The sequence below is a fragment of the Mustela nigripes genome, chromosome 11 (assembly GCF_022355385.1).
Source record: "Mustela nigripes isolate SB6536 chromosome 11, MUSNIG.SB6536, whole genome shotgun sequence".
Classification (NCBI taxonomy): domain Eukaryota; kingdom Metazoa; phylum Chordata; class Mammalia; order Carnivora; family Mustelidae; genus Mustela; species Mustela nigripes.
Window position 1 is genome coordinate 36640782 of NC_081567.1, and position 23190 is coordinate 36663971.

Consider the following 23190-nt stretch of genomic DNA (forward strand, 5'->3'; position numbering starts at 1 on the left):
TGTCTACCTCAGAGTAGGTCACTGCTCTGTCCGCCAGTCACCCAGAAAAGAGAGTAAAGCAGGAGGGACAGCTTAAGTCACAGGGTACCACTACTCTAAGTGACTTAATCTCAGAGTAGAGGGGAGCAGCAGAATTGGGTTGGAGGTGGGCTGCATGCTCACGGCGGGGTGGGGGGACATCAGAGGTGTAAGGAAAACAGGGGTCCAGGAGGAAGGACCTGCATTGTGGAGTACTAAGAAATAACCTATAACCTGTTTTTCTGAAGAGAGATTTAACCTGTGAAATTTCCACGGATTAAACGTGGTCAGAGATGGGCATTTCGCCTAGTTCCTGGCCTGTGCACACAAGCTGTTAGTACTTTCTTGAATTACGGTGAAAGCAAGTGTCATGGTGGCTGCTTCAGTCTTTCTGAGGAATTAAGCAAGAACAATTTTTTTCTTCAAAACAATAAAGGAAAGTTTTAGTTTTAGGGAAGAAAGAGAAGGCAGGCAAGTCCTAAGAATCCGTGTCAGTGTCTCCTCCAGTTGAGCCTTGCCCAGGCACCCACATTTCCCTGCACATATCGTTCCCGAGCAGGACCCCCACGACAGCCTATGCTGGTTGGTTCCCAGAGCCCCAGGCGTAACACTGCTCTACACAGCGGGAAAAAATGGCATCTTTCCAGAGCCTGGGTGAAGGCAAACAGGTGGGTTTCACTGTGACCTGTCCCGGGACAGCTGACTTCACCGGACATCATGTTGGGGAAGAGAGACAGCCCAGGCTGGATCCGCAGGGAAGGGCTTTGCATACCTGGTCAAGGAGCTGGATTTGCTTAATGAGGGAACCTGCGGAAGTCAGTGGAAACAACAAGGAACGGTGGCACCCAGGCAGCCTCTCCAGCAGGCTCCTCCCACTCCCGGGTGCTGCCAGGGAGTTGGGGGCAACTGCTGACTGCTTGCCTTGTTGGAAGTGGGGCTGCCTCCCCGCTCCAAACTGCTTCATGCCCCAGTCTGCCGGGCAGAGAAAGGAAGAACCCAGCACTCGCCTGTCAGCTGCCCTGTATGGTCTGGAGGAGACAGGTAGGAACTGGAGAGCACATTCATTTATTCATTCCATTAGGAAATATTTGGTATTTCCTCGTTCTCTGCTATACCAGGTTCTTTAGCAGCCGCATACAACACCGTCAATGAAGCGGACACCCCATCTTCCAGAATCACCTCACCGGACCTAGAGGAACACAAGCACCAGTCGGACAGTACCACCGGATCCAAAACCCCAAGATGGGACCCAGCTCTGCAGGGCCTCTCTTCCAAGTCTTGATTAATCCAACCTTTTGCTGTGCTCCCGCCACCCCACAGGGACTAGCTGCTCCCTGTGCTCACTATGTCGGGTACCTTTCTGCCTACCTCCCATGGACTCCCACAGCCTCACCACTGCACTGGCCCCTGGAGGAGGAATCTGAAGTAGGTGCATAGCAGGGAACACCTTCAGGCCTACAGCTCTCTTCTCCAGTACAGAACAGCCTCCTGGTTTGGTTCAGCCCGTCACATGTTTATTAAGAAGCCAGTTTTCCCTCCTGTGTATGAAATCCTGGCACTCACCAAATGGTTTCTGTAATTCCCTCCCTCACGGAAACATTTTAACTAATTGACAGAATCTCAGTGGGCACTTGTGATTTACTAACCACTCCTGCGGGCAAGATCCTCAAGATTCTCACAACCCAAAGATGACGGCCAAAGCCACAGGTCACCCCCCCCTTCACAGATATCTGTTGTGGTTCCTCAGTCTAAGATGGCAGTTGGGTGCTCGCAGCTGAAAGGGAAGCTGGATCCCTCCAGCTGCCCGACTCCAACTTTCCTTCCCCCTGGCCACCTCTTCTCGGCCTCTCCTGTGAGGGGACTACCCTACCAGCCAGTGCAGGAACCGGCTGGGGAATACCGGGACCCTGGGCAGGAGCGTGCACACTTCTCCACTGACCTCATCACGTGCCAATCTCTGCATTCCCTGTTTTTGCCCCCATCTCCAGTCTTGGTACTCATCCTTATCTAGCTTCCTGGCAGAGCGTAAGGATGGAGAGATCTTTACTTGTGAAGAACACAGAACCTTAGCAGGTAACCTAAGTCCCTGTGGCAGGGGTCAGGCCTCCAAACATGAACTTAGTGCAGCTAACCCTGTTGTGGCAGATGGAGGCAGTGGCTCAGATATGCTCCATGGACTTGGCCATTCTAGTGACACATCTGGAATTTTTGCAGAAGTCTGTGATTTACAGAGTACTGCAAGTAAAGTCTGGGTTTCCTGGGAGGCTCGATGCACAGTGCTATCATAGGTTAGGTGATGTGGTCAGAGATTCAGTGACGGAGCTGGATTTTGAATTTGGGTTCAGTCAATTCCAAAATGTTAATTTACTTTAGTCTTTCACTCCTGCAATCTGGTCAACCCTTTCTGTGGGACCTCAGGGGACACACCTTCTACTGCATGTTACTACCATCAGACTAGTCTTGTGGTTCCAGGGGTCAGAGGTCTGGGCCTGCCCTGAATATGCAGGCATTGCTTAGGATGCATGTCATACCCACTACCACCAACCCTCCCAGATATGCCACTGTGCCTTGCACCAGAGTAAAAGGTACGTAGTACAGCAGAGATAAGACATGGCACCTAACAAGATTTTACAGCCTCCAGCCTGAAACGGCCAAAGGAGAGCTCTTATTTGGTAGAAGCATGCTTACACAGTACCCATTACCATCCACCTACTGGAGCGCATCCATGCTTAGCAATAAGCATTGTCCACTAGAATTCCTGGTTGGACTGGCTTTAGGGTCAAGACTTCATACTCACACACAGTAAGGAGACATATCCCACATGGGCTGCCTTACTCATTGTGGTTTTGGGGGTTGGCCAAGCACAATGGGGCCTTACTCACCCAGTCTCCCTCTCACCTTGGCTTCCTAGCCTCTCCTACAAGCTGGGCTCTCAATCATTACACCTGTATGTTCCTTCTTTTTCCACTGACAAGCCTTGACAAGTCTAAATGGGGTCTTCTAGGTAGAGATTTATCCCACACACCCCTTCCTCTAGGTAGTGTCTTCTGATAGATCCCCCTGTCCATGCTTTCCCTGCTGAACTAGCTCCCAGAAAGGTATTCAGAAAACTTTCTTATCAGGGTGCGTGGGTGGCTCAGTGGGTTGAGCCGCTGCCTTCGGCTCAGGTCATGATCTCAGGGTCCTGGGATTGAGTCCTGCATCCAGCTCTCTGCTTGGCAGGGAGCCTGCTTCCCTCCCTCTCTCTCTCTCTCTCTGCCTGGATTTTGAATTTGGCAGAGAGACCAGCTGGGGTTGAGAGCAGTGCTGCAAGGTGTCAGAGCTCCAGGGTTCTGCATGGGAGCTAACACGGCCCTCTCTGCATGTCCTGAGCAAACAGAACTCTGAAGTCCTCTCTGCCTACTGTGATCTCTCTCTGTTAAATAAATAAATAAAATCTTAAAAAAAAAAAAAAAGAAAACTTTCTTATCAGATGACATTAAGATCAGACACTCTTTCTTGGTGACAAAAAGCCACCACAAATGCCCCAAGCACAGACTTTCATACATAACCCTGCTCAGAGATATCACGGAAAGAGCCTTTTGAGGAAAGGACCAGATGGAACTATGAAGCCTACATTTGGAACTGAGCTGTCTCAACCTGTCACCTGCCCACCAATTCAGTAGCTCTCTGTTCCCAATTCAGGTCCTGACACAACTACAAGGTCACGCCTATGATGTCACAGGCACTGATAAACTCATCCTTGATCCTTCTTGCCTCTCTCATTTCCAATCTGAGACTGTATCTCACCATTTCCTTAAAACAGTTGGGTTCCCTTTGAAGGCCCTATGGTCTGAATGTGAGTTCTGGCTCTTCTCTTGGGAAAATCCCCAGACATGGGCTTTGTGGGCTTGCGAGTCCCCACAGAATCACAGAGTTGCTGGCTTTTCTTGGGAGCACACACAGCATCACCTGACAAAAAACCCACCATTGACACCTTACCTCCCACAGACAGATCATCTTAGGAGCCCAAGGAAGAAAGGTATAGGTATAGACATTCCTGGAGGACCAGAGCTAAAAAGGTACCTGAGAAGTATGGTATGTGTGGCAGGGCAGAAGAGAAGAGTCAGGAACGCAGGGTCACACTGGATAGTGACAGAGAGGACTTCAGAGTTCTGTTTGCTCAGGACATGCAGAGAGGGCCGTGTTAGCTCCCATGCAGAACCCTGGAGCTCTGACACCTTGCAGCACTGCTCTCAACCCCAGCTGGTCTCACTCCGGCCCTTTCCTAAGCAGAAAATCAGTTATATTAGTCTGTTTGAAGGAGGGGTGTGACTCAGACACTGAGGACACAGCCAAATTCCTCAGAGCTTGCTGGGTATTGCAATTCCTGCCCCACAGAATGGGCATGTTTAGAGGCAGAAGATTCTCACCTCAGAGCTTGCTCAGGTGAACACACATGCAGAACAGAACACTGAGGTTCCATTTACAGGGGATGACTGTTGCCTTTCCTTCATCCTTGGGAACAGGGACCTACTAAAAATTCCGTGACTGTGAGGGTCCAATCTCACTCTCCACCCACCATCCTGCACGGGGGGAGTCAGCCTAACTTCGCAGGAAAGGAGCACCAGCAGCAAAATTGTTTCTCCACCCTCTTCCAGCAGTCTGTGCCCTCACCCAGGCCCTCCACAATGTGGTCTCACCTTCTCACCACACCTTGATCTCCCAGATACTCACTTGAAATCCGCACCAAGGTCAATGCCTTCTTAGGGCTTTCTGGCTGACATTGTCCCACAGGCTTGCATCTCACTATGCAGAATGGTCAGGAATTGCTTCAGCTCCATAATCTTCTTTGATCCATTTTGGGCTGCTGCCATTCACAGCAGGTGTCCCAGAGCTGGCTGAAGGCCTCATGAGGCCAAGCACTTGCTGGAGACTGCAGGCTGAAGAGCTGGCGGACATCTCCCACTTGCCAAACCCTTCAAGAGTCAGATCTGCCATCTGCCATCTGAAAGAATGTGATCAACGAAGAGGAATTCACCCCCAGTGGATGCTGAACAGTTCCCACAACTTTGAAGAATCACCTCCAGGGAGACCTCTCCAATAAGCACCGCGCTCTGGAAAGAGAAAGTGGCGAAGGTGAGACTTCACGCCTACTTCATTTTCCTAAGTGTAGGGAAAAACGCACAAAATTTTTCAGGGGGCATATGACAGAGTGACACCTAATGGAAATAGCCCTGCCTTTGACCACAGGTGGTTCTGGTCTCTGCTCCTTGCTTCACTCCACACTAACTGATTTGGGGCACATTATGCAACTTCTCTCAGTCTTTTTTTTTTTTTTTTTTTTTACGTCTGAAGATAATAATGCCTATATTTTAGGAATGAGAAAAAGATTAGAAATGCTATTTGTAAAGCCTCTAGCTCTGTCCTTGGCAATTAGAAGGTGCTGAGTAGATGGTGTGTGGTCTCAAGAGAAACTCCATCTTCTAGGAATTTCTTCATGGGGTATCTCCCCACCTGACATGTATTTATAGATTCAGTGTCATTCCCCTGCAAGAATGTAAGGCTCTTGGTTAGCAGGAATCGGTTTGGTCATGACAGAATCATAGCACTTCCATTTCTGTTCAGTGCATTTAACTGTTTGGCAAATGAGTGAATGGGTGAGAAAATACAAGGAAGACTGTGGTCATCAGACCTGTTTGATTGCCTGTCAGGTACTTAGGCATTATGAAGAAGAGGAGACGAAACTGGTCTGTTAGAGATGTCTCTGACATCTGTCTTCGCTCCATTTCCACGACTTATATTCTAAATAGGATTGCTGAACCTGAGCACTACTGATACCTGGGCCACACAGGTATTTATTGTGGAAGGATGGATTGTGGTGGTGGTGGAGTGGGGATGGGGGGGTAGGGGAGGTGAAGGGTGTCGGTTGTCCATGCATTATAGGAGACGAGTAGCTGCATCCCAGGCCTCCATGCACTTGATGTCAGGAGCATCTTTGAGGTGTGACCACAGAATTGGCTCCATTGTTACCAAATGCCTTTTGGGAGCAAAATCATCCTTGACTAGGAACCCCTGTCTAGGGACAAGTGATTAGACCAGGCTGTATAAAAGCCTTCATCTCTCCACCTGATCTTCCTTCAGAGTAGATCTGGACTTTCTGTATATCTAATCCAGTTGTACAACAAGTCTCTTCCAAAGCCCTGGAGACTCCCTGTTGCCACTGAAGTAAAACACGCTCTCAAAGCGCCTTATCTAACTCCAACCAATACCAGGACGTTTCTGGTGGGTTGTCTTCACCGGCTTAGGAGTTCTCTGAGGGCAAGGGTGGTCTGAGTGCTCTTCCGAAGGAAAAGGCCTCAGTGAACGCGTGCTTCAACGCTGTACATCGCAAGGGCAGGAGGCTCGGAACCTTTCAAAGGTCTCTCCACGCGGAAATGCGCGGACGGGTGCCCCGAAGGGAGACGGGTGGCGCGCCGGCCACTTCCTCCCCACACCCCCCACGAGGGGTGAGGTCCCGGCACACTGCCACTCGGGTCTTCGCGTCCCGGGAGGGAAGACCACAGCTGCAGGATACAGGGAGGGGCCGCAGAGCTCGGGGCCTTCCAGACGGGAAAAGTCAGCCTCACAAGTGTCACTCACCAACCACTCCCTCTTTTCCAACGCGCTAGACTGAAAGCTGCCGCGGGGAATGCCAGGACCTTCGGAAGGCCTGACGCATGCGCAATGGCTCAGCCCCCCACCAATGGGCGGGGCGGAGTACGCAGGCGCTTCCTAAAGGACCTTTCGGTTTCTCTGGTTTCCGCCTTCCGCTAATCGACAGCCCTCCTCACCAATGAATCGACAGGATCTTCTTCGTGTCGTGCCCTGGAGCCAATCGCGGTATTTAAGCAAACGGAGGGTGTGGGAAGCCGGGCTTTAGACGTTTGTTAACTCTCTCCTATTGGTTACTGCTCTTCTGTTGGCCAGGCGCTTCCGCTTCCTGACTTGGATGGGTTTTCCTTCCAACACCGGTGTTGCTCAGAGGGTTTTCCAGGTATGACAACGAAAGTCATCAAAGACAGTCACGCTGTTGGTGTGCTAGGCACAACTGTAAATAAGTCCATAATAACGTTATCCTGACAACAATCCTATGAAGTCAGTAGTATTACCTTTTCCATCCTCCTGAAGAGAAAACCAAAGCCGTTTTTAAGTGACTGTCATGATAGGTGTAGTGATAGAACTCTCTTCCAACCTAGTGTTTTCTTCCCTGTTTCATTTTTCAAAATTCCATGAGTACCGCAAATCATTCTCATGTTAAAAGGAATTCTCTCCCTTCCTATTTCCCAAGCTGCAATCTTTCCAGAGGAAATAACTTGTGTCTTTTTGTATTTTCCCAAATGCAATTTTGCCTATTTATCTTGATTTATTGTCTCACTATAATGACTTACTCCATTTTAAAAAAGAATCTTTTTTTTTTTTTAAAGAATTTGTTTATTTATTTGTCAGATCACAAGTAGGCAGAGAGGCAGGCAGAGAGAGGGGGAAGCAGGCTCCCTGCTGAGTAGAGAGTCTGAGGCGGGGCTCCAATCCAGAATCCTGGGACCATGACCTGAGTCGAAGGCAGAGGCTTTAAACCACTGAGCCACCCAAGCGCCCCAACTTCATCTTTTTTTAAAAGATGCTGCGTTTAGTCACATACCAGAATATATTCAACTCTCTATCGTTTCTTCTTTGATATACAGCAAAATACTTTACTAATTTTCATATATGTTTTTGTATTATTCTAGATTGGAGTATTCTGGATTTGTTTTGAAGAGGGAGCTGGTGGATTGCGATGTTGAGTGTGAGGGTAAGAATTGTGATCTGTGTTTTCTGACCCCTTTATCGATTCATCATTTATGAAGACACCAGTTACACAATGAAGGGGTAACCCTCCATCAACATATAAATGGAGAGAGGTGGAGTATGACTAATAAATAGACTAATAAACCTCCCTAGGAAAACATTCCACTTTGATTAAAAATCACCTGTACAGTTTTCACTGAACACTCCCACACGCATTATCTCTTTAATCCTTATAATGTTACTGCTGGCTATTCTATTCATTTTACATATGATGAATGGGAGTGCTGGGGAGATCCAACCTGTTGGTCACCATATCTCATTTGCACAATATACTAAAATGCCCAAGGCTCTAGGCTCCTAGTGTCATGACCTTTTTAAGGTTTCCTGATGCCTCTCTATTCACAGGCCAGTGTAACTAGACCAGTACACTGACAAGAAAGAGAGACATGAGTCTGATATGGGAAAATCAAAATAAAACAAACAATGGCAGAGTAGTGCTTCTCTGTAACCCTAGTTGCGTGTCTTCTCAGCCTCCTAAAATCTTTAGTGCACCCTTAAGGTCCTTGTTCCTCAGGATGTAGATGAGAGCGGAGTATGGGTGTTAACTATGTTAAGAACAAGAAATTGGTCTGACCAAGAAAGTAGCTGTTCTAGGTGAGATTTAGTCATCGGTAACTATCCCTGTGAGAATTCCTGCACCACCAGGTGGGACCTGTGGATTCCTAAGCCTTTGCTTCTCTCTATCCATGGCTTAGTAGATCCTTGGCCAACGTCTGTAATGTAGATATAGTTAACAAGGACCAATCCTATGGAGAAAAGAAGTATGTCTGCTTCTTGCTACATGCAAAGCTTGGGCACAGTACTCTTGTTTTGTTTTTCAAACAGGCTTCATTGGTGCCTAAGAATAATGAGACTATAGCAGAGAAAACTAAAATCAAAATCAGGAGTACTCCCTTCTCACTATTGGATATGGGTTTTACAGGGGTTCCCCCACTGTCTCTTTAGTTTTGCCGGACATTATGTTTATGGCATCGGAGCATCTTCTCCTGTATTAAAATCCTTTTTTATTTTTTTATGATTTTATTTATTTGACAGAGAGAGAGACAGTGAGAAAGGGAATATAAACAGGGGGAGTGGGAAAGGGAAAAGCAGGCTTCCCTCTGAGCAGGGAGCCCAATGTGGGTCTCGATCCCGGGACGCCAGGATCATAACCTGAGCTGAAGGCAGATGCTTAGTGACTGAGCCACGAGGCTTTTGGGAAAGCCTCCTTTTTAAAATTTAATGTCTTCACTCTCCTTGTCTCAATCCCCCACTTTTCCCATCAGAAAAGCAAAAGAAGTTAATATTATACTCTGAGATGTATATTACCTTACCAATAGTAATGCGGACTCTGGGTGTCCAGAAATGGGCTTCTAAATACCATTTGAGAGATGGCTGGGCTGGGGAAGGGATAAATACAAGATGGGCATTTCCTGTGGTGCCAGAAAGCGCAAATTACTCAAAGAATTAGGGAAAAGTCAGAAAAAAACGAAAGTTTGAATAGGCTCCCAATGATCAAATAGCAGACAATTTAGTAATAACAGATTATAAACCACTGGATAAAATAGGAAACCTTGATTCTGTAATACAGAAACAAATGAATAAATTGACTTTCATTAGTAAGAGGGTATTTACCTAGTTTCAAATTACTTCTCCATTAAACAGTTATTAATTAGAAAACAAAGTTAAAATGGAAAAAATAGAGGAAAAGCCTAGCAGATGCCACACTGAGTGATCCAAGTAATACCATTAGCAAAGGGACAAACTGAAATATACATCACCTGTCTTTGCTTAGGCTGCCATAACAAAATACCACAGAGTGGGTGACTTCAACAGGCATTTATGTCCCCATGTTTCTGTAAGCTGGAAAATCAAGGATAAATATTGTGGGAAGATTCATTTTATGGTGAGAGCTCTTTCCTCACAGATGAACACTTTGTTCACACACAGAATATTCTCTGAATGGGTGTGGAGAAAACTTTTTCTTCCCCTTTTTAGAAGGTCACCAATTTTATTGGATTTGGTGCCTTCCTAACCCTAATTAACTCTTAAAGACCATATCTTCAAATATAATCACATGGGGGACTGGGGGTTCAAAGAATTTGAGGTGGGTAGATGACGCAATTTAGTCCACAGCAACACCCGATGGGATACAATGAGCAGAAGGCAACATCACTGCTGTGGTGTTCCTGCCAGACATGCAAAACTTGAATCTAGTTAAGAGGAAGAATACAACCCAGATTGAGGGATGTTCAATAAAATAACTGGCTACTGATCTTAAGTGTCAGCACTATGAATGCCAACAAGACTGAGGAACCATTTGAGACTGACAAAGATGTGACAGGAACCTGGTTGGTTCAGTCAGAAGAGCATGCAATTTGTGATCTTGGGGTTGTTAGTTCGAGCCCCACACTGGGTGTCCAGATTATTTAAAAAGAAAGTATTAAAAAACAAGAGATGACTATATATACAATATCTTAGCAAAATCTTCTTGCTATGAAAGACCTTACTGGAACAAACGGCAAAAGCTGAATGCAGTTTGAGGATTGGATATCATGAGTTAATGTTCATTTAGTAATTTTGATGACTATATTGTGGTCCCATGGAAGAATGCTCCTGTTTGGGGGAGATACTGAGATATTTGGAGGACAGTGTCAAGTCGTCGATGTACTCTCAATCAGAAGGGAAAAGTTCTTTGTATTATGCTTTCAACTTTTCTGTACCTTCTTCATTATTTCAAAAAAGACAAATATTTTTTGAAACAAGCACAACCTAACGTTTCAGGCTAAACTGAAGGTTGTGTGTTGCACTTCATCTTTAAACCAAGCCTAAACAGGGGCGCCTGGGTGGCTCCGTAGGTTAAGCATCTAACTTCTGCTCGAGCCGGTCCTGGCATCCATCCCCACATCGGCTCCCCGCTCGGCAGGCATCTGCTTCTCCCTCTGTCCCTGCCCCCGCTCATGCTTGTGATCCGCAATCTCTCTCTGAAATAATAAAATCTTTAACAGAAAATAAACTGAGATAGATTTTGATTCTATGTTGCTTTTTTGGTAATCTCTCATCCCTGTGACAAGCCTACAGAAACTCTTCCTTCCCGTGTCCACATGTCCACCCCAAATCCCAAGCATGACTGGTGAACGTTGTACTACTGGTTCTTGGCTATGGAGACAAAACCGACAGAGGCTTCTCACTCCTCAGCTGCAATTTCTTGCTCCTGCTTTCCTGCATGACCTTCCTCTAGTCCAAGAGGGCAGTCCCCTTCCTCTCTACATCAATCAGGACAAATCTTCTGCCCTATGTCCTGTGTTTTCTGAGGCCAACTCACAGAAGGTGCGAGGAGGTAGTCACCACACAATTGCTAAGTCTACTACACTCACAACAGGAAGGAAAGGCAACCCCTTCCCTCTCTGGAGCCCACTATCAACAGAAACACATCTTTATGCACAAAAGCAGCAGAGCGCAAAGGAACAGAGAGCAAGGGAAGGGGAACAAAGCCAGAGAGCGGCGGATGGTTGCTTTGTCCACCTGAAAAACTGACCAAGCGGGGCTTGTCTCAGGTAAAAAATCAGTCCTTTCCTATCACCTCATCTTGTAGGCTCCTCAGTGTGCCTATCAGTGTTACATGAGCTCAGTGCAGCATCTACAGGAAGGCAGACCCCTTCTGAGGGCCAAAGTCCACATGGACCGACCCAGAAAAGTTTCCAGAGCTCTAGTAGAACAGCGTCTCGACGTACGGCCAGGTTAAGCTGCGGAAATACACGATACCAACATCTCCATAGTTTAACAGAAATTTATTTCTCAGTCCTGTAAAGTCCGTCACAGGTCTGGGGGACTCTCCTGGACAACTGCTCTCCACATGGGGGGCTCAGCACTCCAGACTATTCTGACCTTGCAGCCCCTGTTTCTGTAGAAAGAACACTATCAAGTTTTGCACCAACAAAGAAAGGCTTCAGCCCAGAAGTGGGGCTTCCCACAAGCCATCACCCACAACCATCTCATGACCCTAACTGCAAGAGGCATCAAACTATTGCCACTCTTCTCCACACTCTTCACGAGAATACAAGTCCTGCGAGCGCATGTCTTTGGCTCTTTTGTCCACTACTGCATTCCCAGTCTAGACCAAACAGTGCCTGGGCACCTAAGAGGCCCCCCTGAGACGAAACAAATGTAGCACCAGGAAGATGTCCGTACATGGCCTGGGATGAGACAGGGTACCCAAAGCCTGAGGACAAGGCCATGGGTAACAACAGCTATGCAGACGAGAGCTTCAGAGCTGGCTGTGCCTAAGAAGGAAGACTTGGCGTAGTTCATCTTGGGCAAGAAAACAAAATCCTGCCAAGAGCACTGGACCCACAGCTCAGGCAACTTACACTGTAACGTATTGAAGCCAAGGACCAAACCAATGGAGCATAATCACCACCAGCCGTGCTCGACTCCTCAAAGGAGCTGAAAACAGCCATAAAGACAAGTGCTTCCCCCCTGCGGTCAGTCTGCCCAGCACATCACTGGGGAGCAGGGGAAAGGGAACCCAATGCATGTTTTGGGAACCAATCAAGCCATAAGAACGTTTCAGAACTCAGTAGACACAGCACAATGTCATCCAGCCCAGCCCTGCAGGGAGAACATGCACATCCTGCTCATCCTGCCTTCGGGCCTCCCTGACGCAGCTGACAGCCAGCGGACCCAGAGCAACAGGGTCTTGAACAAGTCCCTGCATCAGAACCTTAATCTCATTGTTTGTGAGGTATTCGGGAGCTCATTTATCCCCCTTCCTGACACCACCTAAAAGCTCTAACAGGAGCACATGGGAGTCACTGCTGTAGACAGTAAGAAGATCCACAGCCCACAGAGGAGTTCCGCCATCTACCATTCACCCCCGAAGGCTGTTGTTACATGCTGTGTACAAAACAGACACAGGGAGACCCTGCCAGCTTCACACCGGTTTACAGTGTAAGACAACCAAGGTGAATGCAGATTCACCTGTCCTTGTCCACCACTCAGCACCAATTCCCTAACTTTGTTCCTGGGAACCCAACCTTCTGGCACGCCCAGTGAACATCCTGCCTGCAGCACAGCTCCAGTTCCTCAACATAACTCTGCCCTTGTTCTTAAAAATAAACAAAGCCAAAGGAAAAGCAAATAAAAACGTGAGAAGTTCATCCTAAACTTCCATTAATTTTCTTATAGCACTCCAGAAAGTGCTATCTTTAATGTTTTATCATATGAGATTATAAGAAAAGGACTAGTCTCTTTTATTGCAGAAAGTTCTTTTTTACATGTACTCCATGGCTAAACATTCCAACCCGTTTCCGTATGATCTCATTAAAGATGTTTATCTTTTTCAAACACCACCAATGAGGTACAAGATAGTGCATTATTTATCTGGCAAATTCCCTAGTGCTGAAGTAAACAGTATTTCATCACAGTAAAAATGGTGCTAAAAGGATTCAAGAGCTAAAGTTCCTAAAATGTTCAAGAATAAACTTAAGTATGTCCAACGTTGGGAACAGTGTCCAATGACAAGGGAGGGGAAGAAAATCCAACTTGGTTCTTGGAAAATTTGACAACAGAACTCATTTTTGTGTCATAGGACTCTTGAAATTGGGAAGCTTACAACCTTAAAGGCAATGGTATCCAATTAATATGCAGGTTATTGCTTTTTCTTTTGGAAGACCATGCTACAAATGTTTCTACCACTGTGTTTAAAAGTAGCTGGGAATTCAATGCAAAACCAACAGTATCTACCCTCTTTGGTCACAGAAGACTGAGTCATGTACGCATCTCCATTTAAAGCTGAATTTGCTATTTCGTCAGGTTCAACTACGAAAATGTTTCCCTTACTGAGAATGTTCCTGCAACACCTTTCTTGCTAAGGAATTCCCCAAAGGCTACGTGTAAAAATGTAAGTAGTATAAAACTACTTACAGAGATCCCTGCAGTCAACCTTGATTCCTGTGAAACATGTTCATATCACCAAATTTTCCACTGATGAAGAATTATTCATGCTTCATAATTTCATATATTTTTAATAAATCTCAGGGTCAACCTCCACTTGGCGAACTTCTTCAGAATGAGGACACTGGACAAACGTCCATTCAGCGGTGGAGTTTCTGGTGTCTAAGAAGGCTTGACCTCCTGCTAAAGTTTCTCCTGCATACGCTACAAGTATATGGCTGCTCGCCTGTGTGGGTTCTCCGATGTTTGATAAGGTGGGAGTTCTGACTGAATTTTTTCCCACACTCGTGACATGTAAAGGGCTTCTCTCCAGTGTGCGTTCTTTGGTGTGTATGTAAATTTGTATTTTGACTGAAGCTTTTCCCACACCAGGAACACTTGTACGGTTTTATTCCTTGGTGTGTTGTTAAGTGCTTATTAAGATCTGAACTCCATCTAAACCTCTTATCACACTGCTGACACTTATATGGTTTCTCTTCAGTGTGAATTCTTTGGTGCTTAATGAGGTCAGAGCTAACCTTGAAGCTTTTCCCACATTCCTGGCATTTAAATGGCTTCTCTCCAGCACGAGCTTTCTTGTGGAGATCCATAAGTTTTAGCAGCTCTTGTTTCCATGTTGAAAGTTTCTTTCTCTTCTTCACGGGAAAATCTCTTTGCCATTTCCCCATCTTCTGTGTATCACCATGATTTTCTTTGCCTGTTGTTTTCTGGGGAACTTTCACCCGGGTCTTTTTCGAAACTATGTCTCCTGGTGCTTGTATTTCTAAGTCAGAAAGACACACAGGCTGATGGTTTTCAGTGTCAGTTTTGACCTTTAACTCTGTGAGAATAAACATAACAATCAGCCAACTGTATGGCAAAGCAAAACTACAGGAATGGAGAGAAAAATCCAAAGATTACTGACTTACAAAATACAAATAAGCAGAATTTTAAATGTTAAGTCCCTGCAAAGGTTGCTATCAAAGGCACATTTGCCCTCTTCCCATGGTATACTTACCTGAAGGCAGCTCTCCAGGACTGTTCTTGAACTCCAAGGACCCTTGAACCCATGGCTCTTCCCCATGCTCTAGGTAGGAGATCACTTTAGGTTTGGGGAGCACAAATAAGGCTGTGAAATGGAAAAAAGGACGTCAAGGACTGGCAACCCAACAACTGCCCACAACTCCATATTATTTCAGGAGGGGCAAAGGAGAGTTTACAGTGTGCTACCCAAATGGTCAAGTGGGTAGACTCCCCTGTCCGCTTTCAGGTTTTATCCTATAATGCATTTGTGGATGGAAACACAACGTGGAGACTGAGAAATAAACCTAAGCTTGACGCATGGAGAGGATAAAGGGCATGGGAGTCCCTCTACAGTGCCCTCTTCTGTGACCAAGATGACCCCATATTTGAACAAGGTTGAACCAAACCCCAGAATCTGCAGGGAATGCAGTTACTCCTATTAGTTCCTTAGGATGAACCCAAGTCTAGCAGAGTGAGGTAAAGTTCAGTGAGCCGCAGGTCTAATGCAGCAGTGATTTCTATCCTAATAATTGTAACTTTTTACTTAGCTCTTCAGCACCACACACTGGACTAGAAAGGATTTCTTACACTGCCTAAGTCACTGGTTCTTGTCCAGGTGGAAGAAACAGACCAGAATCACTTAATGAAACTTTTCTAAATATACATCGCTAAGTTGAGAAAGTATTCATCTGTCATTCCATCGGCAATGTACTGACTAGCTATAATGTGCCAGAAACTCTCTTTGGGCTAATGGTATAGTGGTGATTAAGCCAAAGCACCCTGATCTCATGGGAGTTCACCTTCGGGTGGGAGAAGGAGACAACCCAACAGCAATAAATAAAGTTCTCAGCACACAGTAAATATTCTGTGGAAAACTAAAGCAGGACAACCCAGCATTTTAAGATTCTGCTTCTCTGAAGCTTCTTCAGAGGAGGTAGTAGGGAAGGCCTCTTTAAAAAAGTGGAATTGCAGCAGGAATGTAGAAGTGAGTTTCGCCATGGGGCAGAAAAGTGCGCCAGGCAGAGGAAAGGGGAAAGTAGAAACGACCATGGCAATTTCAAGAAACACAAAGACCAGCGAGGCTCAAGGGGACTGAGCGAGGGCACAAGTGGCAGCAGGTGAGGGAAGGGAGGGGAGTGGGGTCAGATCCCGGAGGACCTGAAGCACTTCAGGAAGGTGCGGATTTTATTCAGAATGTGGTGAGAATTCACCATAAGGTTTACAATGGGAAATGTTATGATTTGACCAGGTTTTTAAAAGATTCCAGCTGCTCTGTGGAAGAGTGTGCGACAGCGAGAGGTAGGGCCACCAGTCAGAAAGTGCCCAGGTCAGGCTGTTACTCACGCTGCCGGCTTAAGCCAGGACGCTAACAGCACCGGGAAATGAGGCATGGCTGTGCTCGGGCTACACTGTGATGGAGCCTGAAGGACAGTGACGCATTAGCACGCGGTATGAGGGAGAGATCACGGTAAAGGATGACCGCATGTTCCTTCCTCGTAGCTGCTGGGTGAATGCTCTTGACCAAGAAGAGAGATCCATAGAAACGGATTTGGGGAAGGAGAAAAAATAAATCAAGACATCCACATAGCACACAGAGTGAGCACCTGGACAAAGCTAACCAAGGGACCTGGATACACCTTTCCCCTGTCCACACACCATCTAGTTGAAAAACAAGCCATTATCGGAACACAGCCTCTCAGGGGAGTACATTCCCAGTAAGCAGAGAACATGACAGATTACTCAACTTCTACCCAATGGGAGAGGGAGGGTCTTTACCTAGAGAGATGACAGTCTCATAGTTTTCCCGCATTACATCATTGTAGAGGGCCTTCTGAGTGGGATCCAGTAACTCCCATTCCTCCTGGGAAAAATACATGGCCACTTCTTCAAATGTCAACAAGCTCTAAAGAAGACAATGGGCTTCAGCTCAATACTTGCACTACAGAAGTTCTGGCCCATAAACTAAATGGTAGGCCAGACTGAATGAATTAATAGCAGATAATTTTTTACGTGAGAAGAGAAAGGAAGGAGGGAGAAGAATCAGCAACAGAGTAGGAGATGCCTAGTTCCTAGAGAGAACATTGGCACACGTGAGCACCTGCTGGGCAGGGTGGCTCCTGGGCAACAGGGAAAGGCAGCCCTCAACAGCTGGATCGCACAGCTCACCTGGGACTCAGGCAAGACGAGCTGAGGTGCCACTGTCCAGTCTTTGGTGTTTATCTGCTCAGGAAAGGCTAGGATCTGGTGAGCAGGCACAGCTGTGGGTGGAAAAGAGCCAGAGGAAATTTCTCTTGCTACTGATTACAAACATCATTAGCTTATTTCTAAAGTACAGATAACCTTGATTCTTTCAGGAGAAATGAACACTTTTAAATCTGCTACATGTTACCAAGAAGTGGCCTTCTCATCTTAAAGAGGAATCAAGCATCTACCAGCCTCTACAACAGGTTCCACAGTTCATAGTCTTTGGTTTCATGAGTGAAAGCCACAAAAGGAAATGTGTTTTTTCCCTCATGTATTCCTCAAAGTTGGGCAAAATTAGAAGTGTTTAAAATTGCAGAATTCTGTCCAGTGTGCCAAGGATGGGAATGGTAAAGCAGAAATTAACTTGATTTCAAGAAACAGCAATATCCTGTGAATAAGGAGCACTAAACAAGGGCACAAGTAGCAGATGAACAGGAGCCAGATCTTGGATGATCCTGTGTACCTCGATGAGGAATTTGGATTTTATTCTGAATAAATGAGAAGTCAAGTCACCGTAAGATTTTGGAAAGGATGACATCATGGTCAAATCCGGGTTTTCAAAAACCTTGGCTGCTGCATGGAAAGCAGACTGTGGCTAGCTTAGAGTGGTGGCAGAAGGTACTAGTTAGAAAGTACCGAGGTGGGCCTGATGACACACTCTTCTGGATTAGACCAACATGCTAACAATTCAAGAGGATGAGACATGCTTGGACTCAGGCTATACGGTGAATGTAGAGCCAAGAGGAAGATTAGGAGTGGGGTAGGAGAGCATGATCAGAGTAAAGAATGACTGCAAATTATCTGACCTGAAATATTGGGCGAGTGGTTCTGCTCTTTATGGAGATGGGAAAAGAAAAAGTAAAGATCTGGAGCGGGGGGGGAGGGAGGGATCAAGATTTTCAGTGTAAAGAATGAGCATGTGCACTTGAACAAAGCTCCCAGGTGATCTGGATACACCTTTCCCCTGTCCACACACCATTTGGTTGAAAAGACAACCCGTTATTGGAACATAGCCTCTCAGAGGAGTACATTCCCAGTAAGCAGAGAACATGACAGATTACTCAACTTCTACCCAATGGGAGAGGGAGGGTCTTTACCTAGAGAGATGACAGTCTCATAGTTTTCCCGCATTACATCATTGTAGAGGGCCTTCTGAGTGGGATCCAGTAACTCCCATTCCTCTTGGGAAAAATACATGGCCACTTCTTCAAATGTCAACAAGCTCTAAAGAAGACAATGGGCTTCAGCTCAGTACTTGCACTACAGAAGCAGCCCTACCGCCTGGCCCATGGTCGACCTGGGCACTCAAGGAATTAACAGCACATTTTTTTTAAAGTGAAAAGGCAATAAAGGAAAGAAGCAAGGGATCATCAACAGCCTAGGAGGTGCCCAGTTTCCCAGGGAGAACACTGGAGCTAACATGCCTGTGAGCTGGGCAGGGTGGGTCCTGGGCAGCAGGGAAAGGCAGCCCTCAACAGCTGGATCGAACAGCTCACCTGGGACTCAGGCAAGACGAGCTCGGGTGCCACCGTCCAGTCTTTAGTGTTTGTCCGCCCAGGAAAGGCTAGGATCTGGTAAGCAGGCACAGCTGTAAGTGGGAAAGAGCCAGAGGAAATCGCTCTCACTTCTGTCTGTAAACATCCTTAGCTCATTTCTAAAATACAGATGATCCCAGTTCTTTTGGTAGATTCGGGACACCCTTAAAAGTGTGTGTGGTTCCCTGAAATGGGTCTTATCATCATACACAAGAGCCAAGTACCTACTGGTCAGAAGAATAGGCTCCCCAGTTTTCATGAGTGAATAAATGAAAGACAAACTTATTTTCTTCTCATGATGTAAATTGTTCTAAGGCAAAAATTGAATGGATTCAAAGATGAAGTACTCAAGTTATCCAGTGTACAAGAGGAGATGTAGTTGGGTTTTTGTTTTTAATCATTTATTATTTTTCTCCTGGTACAGAATTGTGTTCACATTCTGCTAGTGCTTTCTAAGGAACAGAGCTCATGGGGTTATTACCAGGATTTTGTAAGCAGAACGTTCCTGTACTCTAAGCCAACACCGGGCTTCACCCACAGTTGGTGCTCTACTGCCACCTAGAGGACATCATAATTGCTAACATGGCTGTGTCAGCCCATCCACATGGCCAGGCATCTGGAAAATGCTCACAATGTTCTGGCTGAACAAATTTCTCTAACAGCTCCCAACAGAAGGGAATTATCATGATGTGCCTTACCCATCTCACATACAGGCTCAGTTCCTGTATGAGTACTCCTGCTCAGCTGTTCTTGCAGACCCTGGTATGTTTTCCAGAATTCTTCATCCTGGGCCATGCCCACTGGCTGAGATTCTGCTGTTTCTCCCAAGAGCACTGCCTCCTTTCCCAGATCTTGGACTGCAACCTGGAAATAATCCCAATCTGTGTTACCACAAAAATTACTTTTGGTTTTGGGGTTGATTGTAAAAGGAGGAAAAAGTGAACAGTCCAGATAGTGGCAAGTGTGTCACACTGAAGGAAATGACAAAAAGACTTAAAGAATTATCAGGCCACCACTTTTCCACAGAAAGCTACCCACAAAATGTTGAAATATTAGGATAAAAGGGGAGGAAAAAAACGTGGCTACTCCTACTCCTCTGACACAGCGGGCCCGACCCCTCTGCATACAGACCAACTAAGATCAATAGCAAGACTACACAGGCCACCTGTTCTCATGCTACTTTTGATGGGATTTCTCCCTTGGCTTAGATCCCTCCTTAGTGTTTGTCTTCTCAATTTCTCAAAAGATTAAAGAATTGAATAAATGCAGTTGTCTCCTCAACCATATTATCCACCATGGCCAGGGAACGTTTTCATAGAACACAGATGAAATGGAAGAAAGGGGAAAAAAGTCTGGCTCCAACGTACCTCCAAAAAATTTTGGCATTACACATATGCCTGCATTATTTCTTTCCAGCAGGCCTGAAGCCAGCTGGCTCTGCTACCTGGCTAAGGACAAACTCCCCGTTAACCAGAAGAGCCAAGGACCAACCATTGAGAGCACCGTGGAGGCTCTCACTTATGAGTCAGACAACACTATCCCTCAATATCTTTCTTCTCTCCGCTACTCTGCCAAGATTTTCAAAGCTGTTTCCCTTTATTCTGCCTACTTTTCTCTCCCTTTGCATTCTTCTCCCATTATTAGGGTTTTCCTTCTCTTTACTGTCTCTGCTCAACCTGCATTTTAAGTGTTCTCCCTTTTTCAAGTCCTCCTTTCCCTCTCCAACCCCTTACTGCCTTTTATTCATTTGGAGCTCAAAACCCTGTCCTTGTACAACCTAAAATAGGCTACTACCCTCAATTCAGTCTGGCTCTAAGGAGCACAAAAGGAATCTTTCTCTGCCAAGGGTCTGTGAGACCTGTGGACTACTGCTAAGTCTGTGGTTTTTGGTCCTGCCTTAAATGTCCTCCAAAACATGAACAGTGACCGAGTTGACCTTATTTCTCAATTAACTGCCACCACCATGTCTGCCTTCACTCTATTTCACTGCACGTATCCGGAATCTTCCTTCTCACCCCATTCCTCACGTGACCAGATTCCCTCTGCAAGTGCTCTACCAGGGCCACAGCCTCCTCAATGCTCTGTAGATGGTCCTTCCTTATCCGGCTCTGGGTGTCCCTGGGTAGAATGGTCACAAACTGTTCCAGCACAAGCAGTTCCAAGATCTGGTCTTTTGAGTGGAGCTCTGGCCTGAGCCACTGGCGGCATAATTCCTGAAGTTGTCCAACAATTTCACGGGGTCCTGATGCTTCATGATAGCAGAAATTCCGGAAGTGCTGGCGACAGCTTTCAGGACTGGGATTGTCCATTTGTGCGGTACATTTCTTACTGTGACTGGAACTCTCTATCACAGGCCCCTTGCTTTCTGACAGAACTTTGATCTGAGGGTTCAAACAGTCAGCCACCTTCAGATGTACCATCATTATTTTGCTGCAGGAACAGTTTTCTTCTTTTCTTGGACACCCCAGCAGCGCAACCTTCACAAAGTAAGACCTGGTCAGCTCGGGAACAAAATCAGTAAAATGATCTTCTTCCTAAAACACTGAGAGCAGAAAAAAAGTGTGCATCAATAAGAAAGTCATATTAACTTTACTATCCACTATTCCTAACAGGAGAAAAATTATGAAAAAAATCTGCCTTCCTTTTTTTTTTTTTTTTAAGATTTTATTTATTTATTTGACAGAGATTACAAGTAGTCAGAGAGGCAGGCAGAGAGAGGAAGGGAAGCAGGCTGCCTGCTAAGCAGAGAGCCTGAAGCGGGGCTTGATCCCAGAACTCTGGGATCATGACCAGAGCCCAAGGCAGAGGCTTTAACCCACTGAGACACCCAGGTTCCCTTTTCTTTTTTTCTTTTTTTTTTTAAAGATTTTTCTTATTTGAGTGAGAGAGAGAAAGAGCCAGCAGGGGGAAGGACAGAGGGAGCAGCATACACTCTGATAAAAAGGGAGCCTGACATGGGGCTCCATCTCAGAAGCCCCAGATCACAACCTGAGCCAAATGCTGCCACATAACCCACTGAGCCACCAAGGTGCACGTCCTTTCCTTTTAAAGAATCCACTGCCAGACCCTTTCTTCTTCGATTATCCACTTGAAATAATGCACAGCTCATCGATAGACAAATACCCACTGAGGACTTGGTCTTTCTTTGTAAAAGTAATGATTCAAGAAAGGTTAGCAGTGAGACCATTTACACCCTCTGGCTGCAAGAGGCATGGGGATTCTCCAAAGACTTCACTGTTGTGCTTCCGACCCCAGCTACCCAATGCCAAGGGAGTATCAGGGGAATATTCTGAGTTCCTCTTAAATGTGAACGTGTCATCCCAGTCTTCTGTCTCTAGCAAGGGGGTCCAACTTCTCTGACCCTTCATCTTCTTGTGAAGACGAAACCCTCAGTGCGTGGAACATTCCAGATTCTCCTTTCCACTCTACGGATATTGGCAGGACAGCTGGGACACAGAAGTGACACTAGACGAGGAGGAAAGTAATGAGGGAAAAGGCGGTCCTATTCTAAGACAGCAAACCCGGGTTCAGTAACTAGATGCTCCACACTCGTTTGACACTTTCTCGTAAGCACCATCAAGGGCACCGTGCACAAGATCTAGCCCTGTGTTTTTAAACCTCTTTCCTTGGGGCGCGCCTGGGTGGCTCAGTGGGTTAAAGCCTCTGCCTTCGGCTCAGGTCATGATCCCAAGGTCCTGGGATCGAGCCCCGCATCGGGCTGTCTGCTCCGCGGAGAGCCTGCTTCCTCCTCTCTCTCTTTCTACCGGCCTCTCTGCCTACTTGTGATCTCTGTCTGTCAAATAAATAAATAAAATCTTTAAAAAAAAAAATAAATAAACCTCTTTCCTTGACCCAGAAAAATCACAGCTGACCTTGGCTTACAAAACGCTTATCCAAAGGCCAAGCCGCAAAGGACGAGAGAAGGGGAGTTGGTGCTGTCGACGGTGAGCCTTCGGCCCACCTTCCCTCTCTTCGACGTTCATTTAGACCTCGAGGCGAGAATGAGCAGAGTCGCGGGACCTCGCCTTCCCTGGCCTGAGGTTTCCACGAACGGCTCCCAACGTCGGCCAGGACGTCACAATGTTCTCAAATGGCCGGCGGCCGGCTGCCCGGCGAGCTCAGCGTGCACCCGGACGCTTGTCGCGCTTCGGCACCAGCAGAGGCTGACATCTCTGAAGCTGCACCGCCTGGGTACCCGGCCCGCGGAAAGTCCGGCCACCGAGTCGGAAAACTGGCCGCCGCGGCCCCGACGCCGTCTCCGCAAAGGCGGACAGCCGAATGGTGGAGCCCGACGGCGGGGCTCCCCGAAACGGTCCGGCCGTCAGCCTGCGGCCTCCCGGCCCGAAACCACCGCCGCCCACGGACAATGGCAGCCTCGCCTCCGCCACCGCGCAGCGGCCGGGGCTCCTCGGGAGCTCCGGGGCCCACGCCGCTGCCCCTGCCACCCGCTCACCTGCAGGCCGCCGCCCTCCGCCCCGCGCTACTCGCAGACGGGCCCCGCCACGCGTACAACCCGTCTCAATAACGGCTGTCAGGCCCGCGTCCCCGCCCGGGTCCCATCCGACACCGCGCTCGGGCCGGAAGCGGATTG

General features: G+C 46.9%; 1 protein-coding gene across 12 annotated transcripts; it reads right to left on the reverse strand.

Annotated features, from left to right (window-relative positions):
* Nucleotides 1-1099: 1099 nt before the first annotated feature.
* LOC132026964 (zinc finger protein 75A-like) lies at nucleotides 1100-23172 on the reverse strand. 12 transcript variants are annotated; one of them, XM_059415495.1, is made up of 11 exons: nucleotides 23053-23166; nucleotides 20615-21141; nucleotides 19298-19463; nucleotides 18561-18652; nucleotides 18162-18288; nucleotides 16987-17078; nucleotides 16597-16723; nucleotides 14816-14926; nucleotides 4735-5114; nucleotides 4084-4285; nucleotides 1105-1207 (listed from the first exon to the last, which is right to left on the reverse strand). In XM_059415495.1, exons 2-9 carry the CDS (start codon nucleotides 21020-21022, stop codon nucleotides 5035-5037), a joined length of 1203 nt encoding a protein of 400 aa, XP_059271478.1. In that variant the 5' UTR covers nucleotides 21023-21141; nucleotides 23053-23166; the 3' UTR covers nucleotides 1105-1207; nucleotides 4084-4285; nucleotides 4735-5034. The 12 variants fall into 12 exon arrangements, with proteins under 12 accessions (XP_059271477.1, XP_059271478.1, XP_059271476.1 ...); XM_059415493.1 differs by lacking the exons at nucleotides 1105-1207; nucleotides 4084-4285 and adding exons at nucleotides 9645-9726; nucleotides 14337-14638 and having other exon boundaries at nucleotides 5052-5114; nucleotides 23053-23167; XM_059415494.1 differs by lacking the exon at nucleotides 4084-4285 and having other exon boundaries at nucleotides 1100-1207.
* Between the last annotated feature and the right edge of the window lie 18 nt (nucleotides 23173-23190).